This window comes from Lepisosteus platostomus, chromosome 16, assembly GCF_059453375.1.
Source record: "Lepisosteus platostomus isolate fLepPlt1 chromosome 16, fLepPlt1.hap1, whole genome shotgun sequence".
Classification (NCBI taxonomy): Eukaryota; Metazoa; Chordata; class Actinopteri; order Semionotiformes; family Lepisosteidae; genus Lepisosteus; species Lepisosteus platostomus.
In genome coordinates, this window is record NC_142626.1 from 11,519,886 (window position 1) to 11,533,163 (window position 13,278).

General features: G+C 38.4%; 1 protein-coding gene across 1 annotated transcript in view; it reads right to left on the reverse strand.

Moving 5' to 3' along the window:
• Positions 1-650: 650 nt before the first annotated feature.
• Positions 651-13,278, reverse strand: part of LOC148646879 (interferon-induced protein 44-like) — a 506,117-nt gene continuing 493,489 nt past the window's right edge. Inside the window, exons 10-12 of the mRNA XM_088608952.1 lie at positions 12,524-12,695; positions 1,674-1,774; positions 651-1,035 (exon numbers count right to left, since the gene is read on the reverse strand). Coding sequence (XP_088465078.1) covers positions 853-1,035; positions 1,674-1,774; positions 12,524-12,695 — 456 coding nt within the window. The 3' untranslated portion in view covers positions 651-852. The remainder of the gene's footprint in view (positions 1,036-1,673; positions 1,775-12,523; positions 12,696-13,278) is intronic.

Genomic DNA, 13,278 nt, shown 5'->3' on the forward strand with positions numbered 1-13,278 from the left:
ACAGCGTGTACTATTCTTGTGTTGCGGTACATGAATATAATTATATCGTTATTAATTTCTTTAGATACGCGATTCCATATTATATTCCCTTTTAATCAAATTCTAATAGTATGCTTGTTGACTCTGGTATATCTTTAGTTAAAGACTTCGATGCTTAAAATGTTTAGGGAGAAATGGAATACTGGTGTGTATTTTTTCTTTAAAGTACCAAGACCAGCCATATACTGTATGTTTATGTTCCAAAATTAATATTGTTTATGGCCTTCACACGCGTTACAGTATGCTCCTATTCTTTTTATGCTCAGCTACTAAGATTTCCCTTCAGTGGTAAAATTCAATATCTACAACGGGCACAGACGTTTACTGTAAGTCTTTCTACGACAGACCAACAGACCACGAGTGCCCCTGTCGGTCAACCAATCACGTACCGCGGTACCGCGCGTTATCTTGCGCCACAATGCGCAATGCCGTAGCCAATTATCTCCGGTACGTGTCTGTACCGCGCACTTTGAATGGCTGCAACCGTAGCTTTCTGAGGTCCAGGTACTGGCCAGGCCAGCTTCAGTGGGCTGCTTGATATAGTGATATACAGTATCTGCTTCTTTATATCTTGCAGTAAAGCAGAACCTCATGAATGATTTAATTCATAGTAGCATTCGGTGGTTTTTATTCTTTTTTCTGTTCATATTCTTATACAGAGGCATTTTTAGGTTACCTTGTCAAATTTCTAATCAATATATGAGAATATCAGAAAAACAAGAAACAAAATTGAGTTAATTTAGCTGTTCAGATATGCATCAGCGTATAATAAATTTCTAAAATATAGTGCATAGTTATTAATACTTTACAACTTTATTTCTTATATTCCATTTGCTTCAAGTTTAGTAAGTGTCCATTTGCAAATCTGAGTATCTGCAGCAGTGCTGTCAGGGCCAGGACATCAATGTCATCATTCAGGCTGATTTCCTTACTGTAGTTCTTCACGGGCAGAATGCAGTTTATAGGAATGCCCAATATCTGATGTAACTTCTCTATCTGAAATATAAAGAAAGACAGATGATTGATTAAATATAACATACAAGTCCAAGGAATTAAATTGTACTTTAAACATTGCAGACATACTGTAAACATCAAAGAATCTAATGTCTTTTAATGTCAAATGTTTTAGTGAATGCCTGTGTGTCTGCAGATCTTGGTATGCAGGGAGACTAGTGGCAGAGGATGTGCTGTCCAGACTCTGCTCTCCTTTCTTTTGTGAGAAGATGCTCCAGTTCCTCAACAACACATTTCTACATCACTTGGCCAAGCAAAGAGGCTGCAACCTGCCTGTCTCAGACCCAAGACCCACCTCAGTAATGCATCTCCTGCATCATCTTCAAGCCTACTGTACCTCACTGAGAGTCTCAGAGGCCATTAGCCAACGCAGGGTGACTCTAACAAGATCCCTTAACTTCAGAGCTCTTACTGTCTCCTTCTAGCCGGAGCCTAGATGCCGACTGATTATGAAGCAAATCAGCAAAACTAATTTAAGCTGATTACAATATTGTAATAAGGTACAAACCTTGTAAGAGTATTTCTTGAATATTAAGGTCAGGTTTGCATTCTCTTTATTAAAGTGTACTGTAACTTGAGACAGTAATAGATTAATATTAAATAGCAAAGTTTAAATTCACCTGTGCTTTGATGTATTTACTCCTGTACACCATCCTGACATCTTTTCCCACCAGTGGACAGGCTTTATCCACCTTAGTTAACAGCACAACCTGGGGAATATCTGCAAAAACAAAATATATATATATTTTTTTATCAAACCTTCCTTATGCAGAAGTTATGATTTCAGAGGCAGGGAAATGGCAAAAGTGGAGCTATTATTGACTATTATTTCTGAGCTTCTTCCAGGCAATTTGATTTTATACACTGTATTTTTGTACTTCACTCATTCAGCTTTAGAATATTCCCTGGATCAGTCTATCAGGTGTAGTGGATCATATTCTTGGGGTAATGTAAGGCTACACTTGTCATGAAATACTATTCATTCAGAATTATTGGAACAAACATTACTTGGGATCTTTAAAACTTTTATACGTTTTAATTTTGTTTTTCAGATGTAGTAAAAGTTTTGTCTGTACCATTTAGATTGCATTGTGTTGTGTTTTACTTTCATCATTTCACACTGATGGAGAAAGTTATCCGTCATTTATATTATTATATATTTGAGAGTTTTTCTCACAATTTTATTTGACAATGTTTTAGATGTTGTTGTGAATCTGTGTTTTACCAAGCAGTTTAATAGTGCTGAATGAAAGTTCCCAATTTATTACAGCATTGATCAGGTGTAGAATTATTTGGTGCATATGTGTAAATGGTAGGTGCTATTTTTTAATATTGTAGGACCTAATATCCTCATCTCTGTTTTATTTCTTGTCTTGGCCACAAAACTGTCCATATGTTATTACAACTCTCCAGGGTTTAAATTCAGTTTAGGTTGATGACCACAGCAAAGCAATTTTAAAACTATCCTTTTAGACAGGACTCTTTAGCTTTAACAGCTGTGATTGCTATGAACAAGGTACAAGGAGTGAGTGAGCCCTGAGGGCTCCTGTAGTGGTGAATTCTGAATTATTGCTGTGCAGTGATTGCAGTCAGTGTGACCCAAAACTTTATTAATGTCTTTCGTAATTACTATACAGCAAAGAGCAGTCATATTTTGCTAATTTGTGCAGATTGCATATATGAGTCTGATTTAATAATATTCAAAAATGATCTCAAATTCTTTGTTTATATTGTAAGAGGACCCGGGGAAGGGTCATCTCTAACTGGTATTTCAGGAACGAAACACTGAAAATGCTAAATATGGACCTTAGCAAAATGGCGGCCAGGAAATGGAAAGAGTCTACCCTGAGAAACAACGAGACACAGCTGAGCCGCATCAGGAGCCGAAATATAAGTGCCCCGGAGGCAGTGAACAGCGCGGAAGCTGGTAAGGTGAATGCGGTTTGGAGGAAAAGAGAGGAAAGAGGTGCATGTTAAGGATCGGGCTAAGGAATAACGGACTACTGAAAGGAGAAAAGGTTTATGGTTTTGGATTACAGACACTGGTTAAGTATATATCGCGGATTGGCTTTATTAAGGACTTTTGGAACTCGGATCGGATCAGGACTAAGGGAACGGATTACGGACTGTATTCGGAAGACAGTTGGAGGAAGAAACGCCACGGATCTCAGGAAAGAAAAGTGTGGAGTGAGTACTACCTTCATTTACATAAACTCTCCCCCGGAGACACCACAATATTGTATCTTCTATGATACTAGAGGCTTTCATTAAATCCACTGTAGTTTCTGCAAATTAATGTCTTGAACAACATTTATTATTATTGTGTAGAAGGCTGTGTGTTCATTGAGTCCTTGTGTGTTTTTACAATGAGCTCTAGGCTGTCAGCCAGTTTGGGAAAACTGTAGTGAATTGAGGGTTTGATGAGATACAGCTGTGATGGTCGCTATATCGAGTATACAGATGCAGCCATTCAAAACAAGTGGGGTATGCTGCGGTATAACACAGTGGGCGTGTCACAATATACCGCATCCTACCATATGCAAATTAGATACTGTTAATAGTATCCTGAATCACCTTGTAAAACCGGCAGGTGGAGGTAATAAAGCTTAACCTCTCCTGTACAGCATTAGAGCTGTCACCAGAAAACATCAGGTTTTGAATCCTGATCACTGCTGAGGGACAATCTTTATTCAATTAAAAATTTAAGTTGTATACTCTTTAGACTTTTACATTTAAACTGTATTACAGTATGTTAATCATCATATATTAAAAAATCGGTATATTTTATGAAAGCAAAATTGCTCTGTTGGACAAAAGTACACAACCTACCACCTTTATCATAAATATTTTAATTATGCAGAAATATTTTATGCTTCAAAGTCTTTACCAAAGATATTACTAATAGTATTAATAATGAATGACCTTGGACAAGCTGTAAACTCAAAGTATTACCCTGGTCCACATTCTTTGTAACTGTCTTTGTAAACAAAAATACTTTATTTTTTAATTGACAAAAAGTAACACTACAGCATTTCGTTGATCTGATCACGCATTCTTTTCCAATCATACAAAGTAAGTATTGAGAATCTCCTATTCACCATGTCCTTCACATGCTCATAAAATATATTAATTTAGGAACATAAACATATTACTGTATGTACACTGTACTGTATACAGATGCAGCCATTCAAAATGCATGGTACAAACCCGCGGTACGGGAAAGCCACCGCAGGGCACCGCGGTAAGTGATTGGCTGGCCAAAATGACTGACAGGGGCACTTGTGGTGCATTGGTCGGTCATGGAAAGATTTAATCATTTAATGTCTTTATTGTGCACATTTTAATCCGCTTAGTATTGAATATTTATATAAAATTTTACCACTAAAGGGAAATTTTAGTTGCTGAGCATAAAAAGAAGAGGAGCTTAGCGCATCTGAAGGTCATAAACGATATTAATTTAGGAACATAAACATTACTGTATGTAAACTGTACTGTGTATGGCTTTTCTTGGTAGTTTAAAGAAAAAATACACACCAGTCTTCCATTTCTCCCTAAACATTTTAAGCATGAAAGTTTTATGAAACGGTACCCAAATATGCGATTGCTGTATAGAATGAATTTTAATTTTAAAAAATTATTTAACACGAAAATTAAGCTGTTTACATCTTACACCTGAGAACATAGTCACCTGTTGCTACCCAACGCAGAAACACAACCACTAACTAGCAAAGAGAGGACATTAGGTAGCCAATATGATAAAGAAATCAATTATTATTTTGTTTATTTCTTTTGCACATTTATTTGAACATTTCCATCGATTGTACAAGCACTTGGAAACTGTCCAATCCCTAGTTCATAAGGCATTTTCTTTTACGCTGCGGGCATTCTCCCGATCTGGTGCCAGTCTGTGTCTTCTAGGATATAATGCCAGCGAACTCTTGTTTTTATGCCCAATATAACAGACAATCTCCTTTGCTTTTAACTGAGAGTCTAACCCCTCTGATTGGAGAAAAAAGCCGTGCTGGTTTGCTATTCATACTGTACCAGGAAGATGATTTCTTTCTATTCGAAACGTGTATTTTAAAAGTCTAAGAAGTAAAAACCTTACAGCGTACACAGATTTCTAAACTGATCAGGATCGTTATCTTTGTCTTATCCATAATGATGTTCACCGCTCTGTCCAGCAAATCAATAATAAACTTTATTTTATATAGCGTTTTAAACGAATAAGTAATTAGATGGCTCATAAACCTAACCACTTTTTCTACATAAACACAGCGTAATAGCTCTCTGAAAATGCTTTTTCTTTTTATTTAGGCTCAGATTTCAACTATAGATCGTATTATTATAAACTTTCTTGGAAAAATGTCTTTTATGTAAACCATGTTTGCTATTAATTCATTTAGGGCTAGAATATGTTCATTGTCTTCCAATCGAGTCAAGTTGACATTAGAAGCTTGCCACGCCCGGACTGTTACACCAACGCATTAGCATGTTAAAGCGATTTCATTGAGGAGCCTAGCTTTCTTAACTAGTAAGTACTGTACTTCCTTGGTTTTGGAGGGGGGGAGGTGTCTTTCGCTGGAAATCTTGCCCCCTTCTACTTTGAAAATACCTGTGAAACCGGTTTAATTCGTCACAGCCAGCACTCCCGCAGAGAGGGGGGTTGTACTTGTTAATGTCTTAGCCGGAACACATCATTATATCTCATTTTGTATTTCTATGAAAAAATCGCTTGCCCAGCCTAACACTATTGTTGTTATTGTTTTTATCCTGTAAAGCGCTTTGAGGAGCACAGCTTTCTCACCACTTAGATTACTTTTTGATACCATCCTTACACAAAGCAGAAACTTCTTGTATTTTCCGATGACATACAAGTGGAAAGATTACAGATTTTAATCATCTTTTTTCTGACCCAGGGAAAATCTGATCATGTTTCTCTATAACAATAATAAAAAACTTTATTTTACATATCACCTTTAAAAGTGGCATCTCAAAGCAATACAGTAGATGTAAACCACAGATTACAAAGTAAATACCCAGAAAAACACAAACACGTTTTTAATAAAATGCTTTTATTCATTCAGCAGAGAGAGCGTAAAACCTGGGCGTAACAGCTGTTCCTTTTTCTGATCACTCGCTCTCTGGATAAACGTCTCACCTGTCCTGTTCTTTGTTTTCCTAATTTGCTGATTATGCGTTCTGTGATCCACTCCTGCCCTCACACCTAAAGAAGACTATTTTAAATTTATTTGCGCGGTCCAATTAACCCTTGTATGTGCTGTCCTTAAGGTGATAGAGAAAAAAGAGCTGACTGACAAGATTTAAGATGTGGCTGTCAATATTGGATTAAAAAAAAAACACATTGCCCGACGTTTGTTGCATTGCTTGAAAATTAACTTTATTTCGAGAGACTGGATAAGTAATTCAGGTGTTTTTTTAACTTCCTGAAAAACGACTAATAATTTAACTATATGTGCAAACGTTTTATGATATGTCGCTGTTGTGAATGTCTGTGGACATATGCTGGCTGGACAGGAGGCTCTACCGTACACAGAGAGGGGCGGGAGGAGGGGACAAGCCGATACATACTCTTAGAGTTTGATTAATAGGGAATACAATATAAAAATATAGTACTAAAAATAAGATACATTCTACAGACATTCACAACAGCGACTGTCAGAAGATAGGACACAGCGGCTCAGACACCCACTGAATGGAAAGGGGCACTTTAATGTTCTGTATGGCTAATACTAAAGTCAATACTTTAATATTCTTTTCTCTATGTTTAACAATAGTGGGTACTGGCCTAATTCGGTCCTGCTCCCGTTGTTAAGTGTTAATGTGTTGTTGTTAAGTGTGAATTTGTACCTGTTTCCCTGAGGTCTGGCTTTTTTTCTTGAAAACCATAACTCTGGTCTTGTCCAGATTGACTGTCAGCGCCCAGGTCTGACAGTGCTGCAACAGCAGTGCCAGGTTCTGCCGCAGCCTCTGTTCTGTAGGCAACAGCAGGACCAGGTCGTCTGCAAAGAGCAGGAACTTGATTTCTGTAATTAATGCAGATCAGTAAATCAAGGGACAAAACAAGGGACAAACATTTCCTCAATGGGATTTGACGTGCTTATGCGTTGGTTTAACAGTCCGGGTGTGGCAAGTCTCTAATGTCTCCCGACTTCGGCAAAAGGAACCTGCCTTTCATTGGAAGACAATGAACACATTCTAGCCGTACATGTGAATATAGCATAAATACACCAAGGGATTGGGTGAGCTCCGATCACAAAAAAAACTGCGAGCCTGCACTACAGCGACCACAATACAGTATGGAGACCAAGACCTTTTACGGGAAGAGACGGGGTGCTTCTACCGCCCCAGCTTCCAAAGAGCGAAGGGTAAGCAAATACAGCAGACTTCATCTGAAATATGCGATTATAGCGCATATTACAAGGTATTACTGCCATTTTGAATTTTAAATTAAATTATAAATATTTCTTCGTAGCCTGTTCTTTAAGAAAACACCGCACGGGCGAAATGATCTTCGAAATCTACCTCCAGGACAGTAAAAAAGAAAGCGGTAAGATGGATAAAAAGAAACGTTTATTTTGACGTCTGTTCCGCGACTGATGAATACTACTGTGTGACTTTATTTCTTACATGAATTATGTTATTTTGCCACAGGCTGTGGGTCTCTGCTCTCGGCCACTGGCCAGGGTGCCAACCTGTAGAAGCAGCACCTGTGTGGAGACTTTTTGGCAGCAGCGGGAGCAGTACGACGCATTACTGGGGAGGATTGGGAGGCTAGAGACACTCCTGAAAATGCAGAGGAAGGAGACAGTATGTTCCAGCAGTCAAACAGTTGAGCATCTGTCTCCCGATAAGTGCCTCTCCCCGCCGCACAGGTTGCAATGCCTGGCGGAAGCTCTGCCCCCCGCAGAGCACACACCGCCTCAGGACACTCCATCCCGGCCTCTCCGCTCACCACCGCGCAGGAATTGGTTGATGCTGTCCCCGCCGGCTATCTCCCCTCAGGAAGCACTGTTTACAGAGTGGAATTCACAGACGCCAGTGGGACGAATAATTCTCCCTGATATCCAACTGTTACCCATCACTCAAGAGAAGGAGGGGGGGTTGTACTTGCAGTGCATCTGCATAGACGGGAAAGCAAGAGCCGACCGCTACGCCACCCTCGTGTTTCAAAATCATGTGACTTTTGAAATTTATTGGGGGTGGACCACGTCTGTAAATTTCGATGGGTCCAGAGGCAAAAGTGCCTTGCCTTGCAATCTCCGGGAAACCATTAGTAGCATGGTGAATCGGAGATTCTCAACCCTTACTTCGTGCGACTGGAAAATAATTTGTGACTGGATCAACGAAATGCTTCGTAGAAGGAGGCGCTCTTTTCCTCTAGTCTAACAGTCTGTCCACAAACAAAACATTCCTGTTAGAAAAGAGGAATGCAAAAAAACAATTACTTTTTGTCAAATGAAAACCAGTGTGTGTGTCTCTCTCTGCTGGATATCCCTCTCACTCTCTGCTGAATGAATAAAAGCATTTTATTAAAAACGCGTCTGCGTTTGTCTGGTATTTACTTTGGTCCTTTTAACTGTTTTTCCATCTACTGTATTGCTTTGAGATGCCACTTTTAGAGGTGATATATAAAATATTGTTTTTTATTATTGTAATAGAGAAACATGATCAGATTTTCCCCAGTTCAGAAAAAAAGATCTAAAGTATACTAGTTTGTCACTCTTCTCATCTCCCCTTTGCTAAATGGCTTTTGAATAGAGTCACATGAAGAGAGAGGTGAAACAGCCCTACACAGCCCTGTTGCAGTACACAAATATAATTATATCTTATTAATTTCTTTAGATACGCGATTCTTTTAATACAGTTTTTGCTGTGCTCTTGGGGATCCTTGTGATATTTCGAGCTCTGGTTGAATGATAAGTGTCGCAGTTTAAATAATTTTCGTAGTTAGAAATTATGAAATGCTCTGTTAAAAGCAAGGGAGTTTTTATGTCCGTTGCAGTAAAAGAAAATGCCTGACAGATTCCAAGTGCATTTTTGCAATTTACGTTGCATTATCCATTGTGCTGCTGTAATACAGTTTAAAATAATTCAAAGTCTAAACAGTATCAGCTTTATTTATGGGTTGCAATTTAAAAAAAGCCAAAAACCGCACTCAAAATGCAATTTAGAGCTTTCTGGCAAGAGGAAACACCAAAATTAATAATGTAACATGCCACTGTTTGTGCATGAACAAGGTTATACTGCTATTTCCTTAGATACGCGATTAAAAAAAAAAAAGTTGAATCCCCGGCGGAACACATTCCATAAGAATCAGCGCTTTTATATATCGCCTTTAAAGGTGGCTTCTCAAAACGCCTTACAGGATAAAAACAGCAATAACAGCAACAACAACAATATTGTATTTCATTGCACTTTGAAAACCAAGTAATAACTTAACTATATGTGCAAACGTTTTATGATATGTCACTGTTGTGAATGTTGTGAATGTCTGTGGAGTGTATTATTTACCTGTCTGTCCTGGCTCTCTTGCTTGCCCTCCCCCCCTCTCTCCCTCAGTTCAATTCAATTCAAGGTACTTTATTAGCATGACAGATGGGTACAATTAGTGTTGGGTATTTACTTTGCTTTAAGATGCCAATTTTAAAGGTGATATATAAAATCAAGGCTTTAGCTTGCTTTAACTCCGCAAGTCTGAGTTCTCGTGTCTGTCCTATCCGAACTCGAAAGTATTACAATATGTATCTTTATAGCAGGTGGTGTACAGCTTTTTAGTATAGATTACACTTTTCTAAAATGTATTTAAAAAATAAAAACGATTACAATCTAATCTTTCCACGTTTGATTCCAAGATCCCAAGAAAAATAAATCTAAAGGGGGGGAAAGCTATGCTGAAAGTTTATTAAGATACTTAGAAGACAAAGATATCAATTTATGTTGCATTTGTCTGATTGTGAATCAAAAAACACATATATTTAAACCCGCGTTTGCGATTTAAATCAAAAGATGATTTAAATCAATATAAATGTTTATATTGTAACACCTAGGTGACTATTCATTGTTATTAAAATGACTTAAATTCGATCATATTGTGATATTTAGAAATATAAATTTGTTTGGTGCGAGTGAGGTTTTATTTAATCTCTGACTCAGGGAAACGTTTCATTTTTTCAAAGAAATGTTTGTAAAATTAATGATTCCAGCAGGATTCAATCACAGACCATGTGATATGGGAGTCAGGAACCTAACCCACTGTGCCACCAGCAAGGTCACATACAGAATGCTGAAAAAGCACTACAGAAACATTATCAACAGACAATGTACAGTGTGTACTATTCTTGTGTTGCGGTACATGAATATAATTATATTGTTATTCATTTCTTTAGATACGCGATTCCATATTATATTCCCTTTTAATCAAATTCTAAAAGTATGCTTGTTGACTCCGGTATCACGTTAGTTAAAAGCTTCGATGCTTAAAATGTTTAGGGAGAAATGGAATACTGGTGTGTATGTTTTCTTTAAAGTACCGAGACCAGCCATATACTGTATGTTTAAGTTCCAAAATTAATATTGTTTATGGCCTTCACACGCGTTACAGTATGCTCCTATTCTTTTTATGCTCAGGTACTAAGATTTCTCTTCAGTGGTAAAATTCCATATAAATTTCAATACTTAAACGGGCACAGTTAAGACATTAAATATACATATACATACTGTATACAGTACAGTTTGCATACGGTAATATGTTTATGTTCCTAAATCAATCTCTTTTATGAGTATGTGAAAGGCATGGTGAATCGATTCTCAAAAATTACTGTACTTTGCATGATTGGAAACAAATGCGTGATTGCGAAATGCTGTGGTGTTACTTTTACAAAGACGGTCAATGAAAAAAAGAATGTGGACCAGGGCAATACTTTGAGTTTACAGCTTGTTCAAGGTCATTCATTATTAATACTATTAGTAATATCTTCGTTAAAGACTTTGATGACAACAGCTCAAACATGAGAGGTTGAGCTTTATTAGCTCCACCTTGCGGAAATTCCGGATACCATTATTTTGTTGCGGTATTATAGGAGAATTTACGGTAACTAGCGGTATTTACCGGTAACTCGCGATAGACTGCGTAAAGCGCACCTCAAAATAGTGCGGTATCGCCCGTGCATTTTGAATGGCTGCATCTGTAAATATTCAATACTAAGCTGATTAAAATGTGCACAGTAAAGACATTAAATGATTAAATCTTTCCACAACCGACCAACGCACCATGAGTGCCCCTGTCGGTCATTTCGGCCAGCCAATCACGTACCGCGGTATGACGCGTTATGACGTAGTGAGTTGCCTGCGGTACGGGTTTGTACCACTCACTTTGAATGGCTGCATCTGTATGGCCTGTCTGACTTCACTGGAGAGACTTATGTTCTGTCTCTCAGAACAAGGAGAATATAAAGGAATACCACTTCTCCTTAAGTGCGTTTATGTTGGTGGAAAAGCCAAATGTGTTTTCTGTGTGTTCTCATCAATTAGAAATATAAAGAATATACTAGCATATAAAATACTAACATAATGCAGGCTGGCGGAGCGGCTGGTAACTGCGAAGAAAGTGTGTGTATGTTTATGAGGCAGCTGGTATTGTTGATTTTGATGCTACTGAGAAGCAGAGCAGAGAGGTGGTTTTGTTTGCAGGTTCTACACCCAGTATGCTATGAGCATTATTATGTCTCTGAAGAGATACAGCTGAAAGTCAACACTGTCCTCTAGGGCTCTGAGGGAGAGCCTGGTGATAGAAGACCCATAGGCAGCAGAGACTGCTGGCTGTACGTGCCATCAATGATTCCAATCTGAACAGCAGAGCAGCTATAGGCTGCAGAAACCTTATAGTGGGTTTGTGTGCTGAGGAGACAACAGAGGGTGGATTAATGGCTGAGGGATGTTGGTCAGACATTCAGATGATCAGGAGGTGTGGTGAGCAGGCTGTGTTTTTAAATGGCGCACAGAAGACACAGAAGACAGTAAGGCACTGGTGGGGTTCAGCTTCAGCTTCAGCTTCAGTCACCACCGATATGTGGGTACAGTAAGTTAGTCCCACTGCCTGGAGTGAAGACAGGGGAGGTGTGAATGCTGCACGTGTCTGACTGTGAACCAGAGTGAAATCCAGAGAGCAAGGAGTGTGGCCTGAAGAACCCTGGATGTGTTTCAGAAGAATGATGTTGGGTGTGTCTGCACTGCAGGGAGAGAGAAGGACCCCGGCAAGGGGGAGTACACTGAGAGGACTGTTAGGGTGCAGAGTCAATGAAAGAAAAACAGGGAATAGTAGTGAGTAGAGAAAATAACATATACAGATGGGTCCACAAAGAGCTCAACCTGTGGTATCATTTTAAACATGATACATATTATTTTTAAATATTACATTTCAAAGCATTTTACATGATGATTTTCTTACCAATGTCAGAGACCGCTGATCTGATTTCTGTAATGAGCCGCATAACACGATCACCCATAATGCTCAGCTGATCTGCTGCCAGAAAGTAGACAAGACAGTGGGCCATGTCATTCATCTTGGGATTCTTGTTGAAATATGGAGAGTCATCACTGATAGATTTGATTGGATTGAACTGGTAGAGAGAAAGAGAATGGAAATGCAGTGAGTAATGTACAAGCGTTTAATAGCACTCTTTTAATTACTCTTAATACCTTATTTTTCTTTTAATTCTCTTGAGACCTGAGCTCCACTTTCTTCATAAACATTTTAAGCATCAAAGTATTTCACCCAGTCACTTACTGTGGTTATTTTGGAAAACTTTTGATGTGCTTATTCTGACTACATAAAGTTTAAATGGTACATGTATGTTTTAAAATGTTTTAACCTTTTCTATGAATATTTGCTTTCGTTATCGCAGTGAAAACCATATACTTTTTAGAATCTGCTCAATAGGGAATATAATATGGAATCAAGTATCTAAAGAAATTAATAACGATATCCAAGTATCTAAATGGAGTTTATAACAAAAGTTAGGGATGGATGACAACAACCGCACTCAATTGTACCCAGCTGTCAGTAATTAGCAATCACTCCCATCATCCTTCCTCCACCAAATGCTATCAATACTAATGCGACCACAGGTTACACTGCGTGGGGGTTCTGGCCTCCTTGTCCTATGGCCAGGATGTCGGCCCTCAGCCATGCAGGTTAAACCA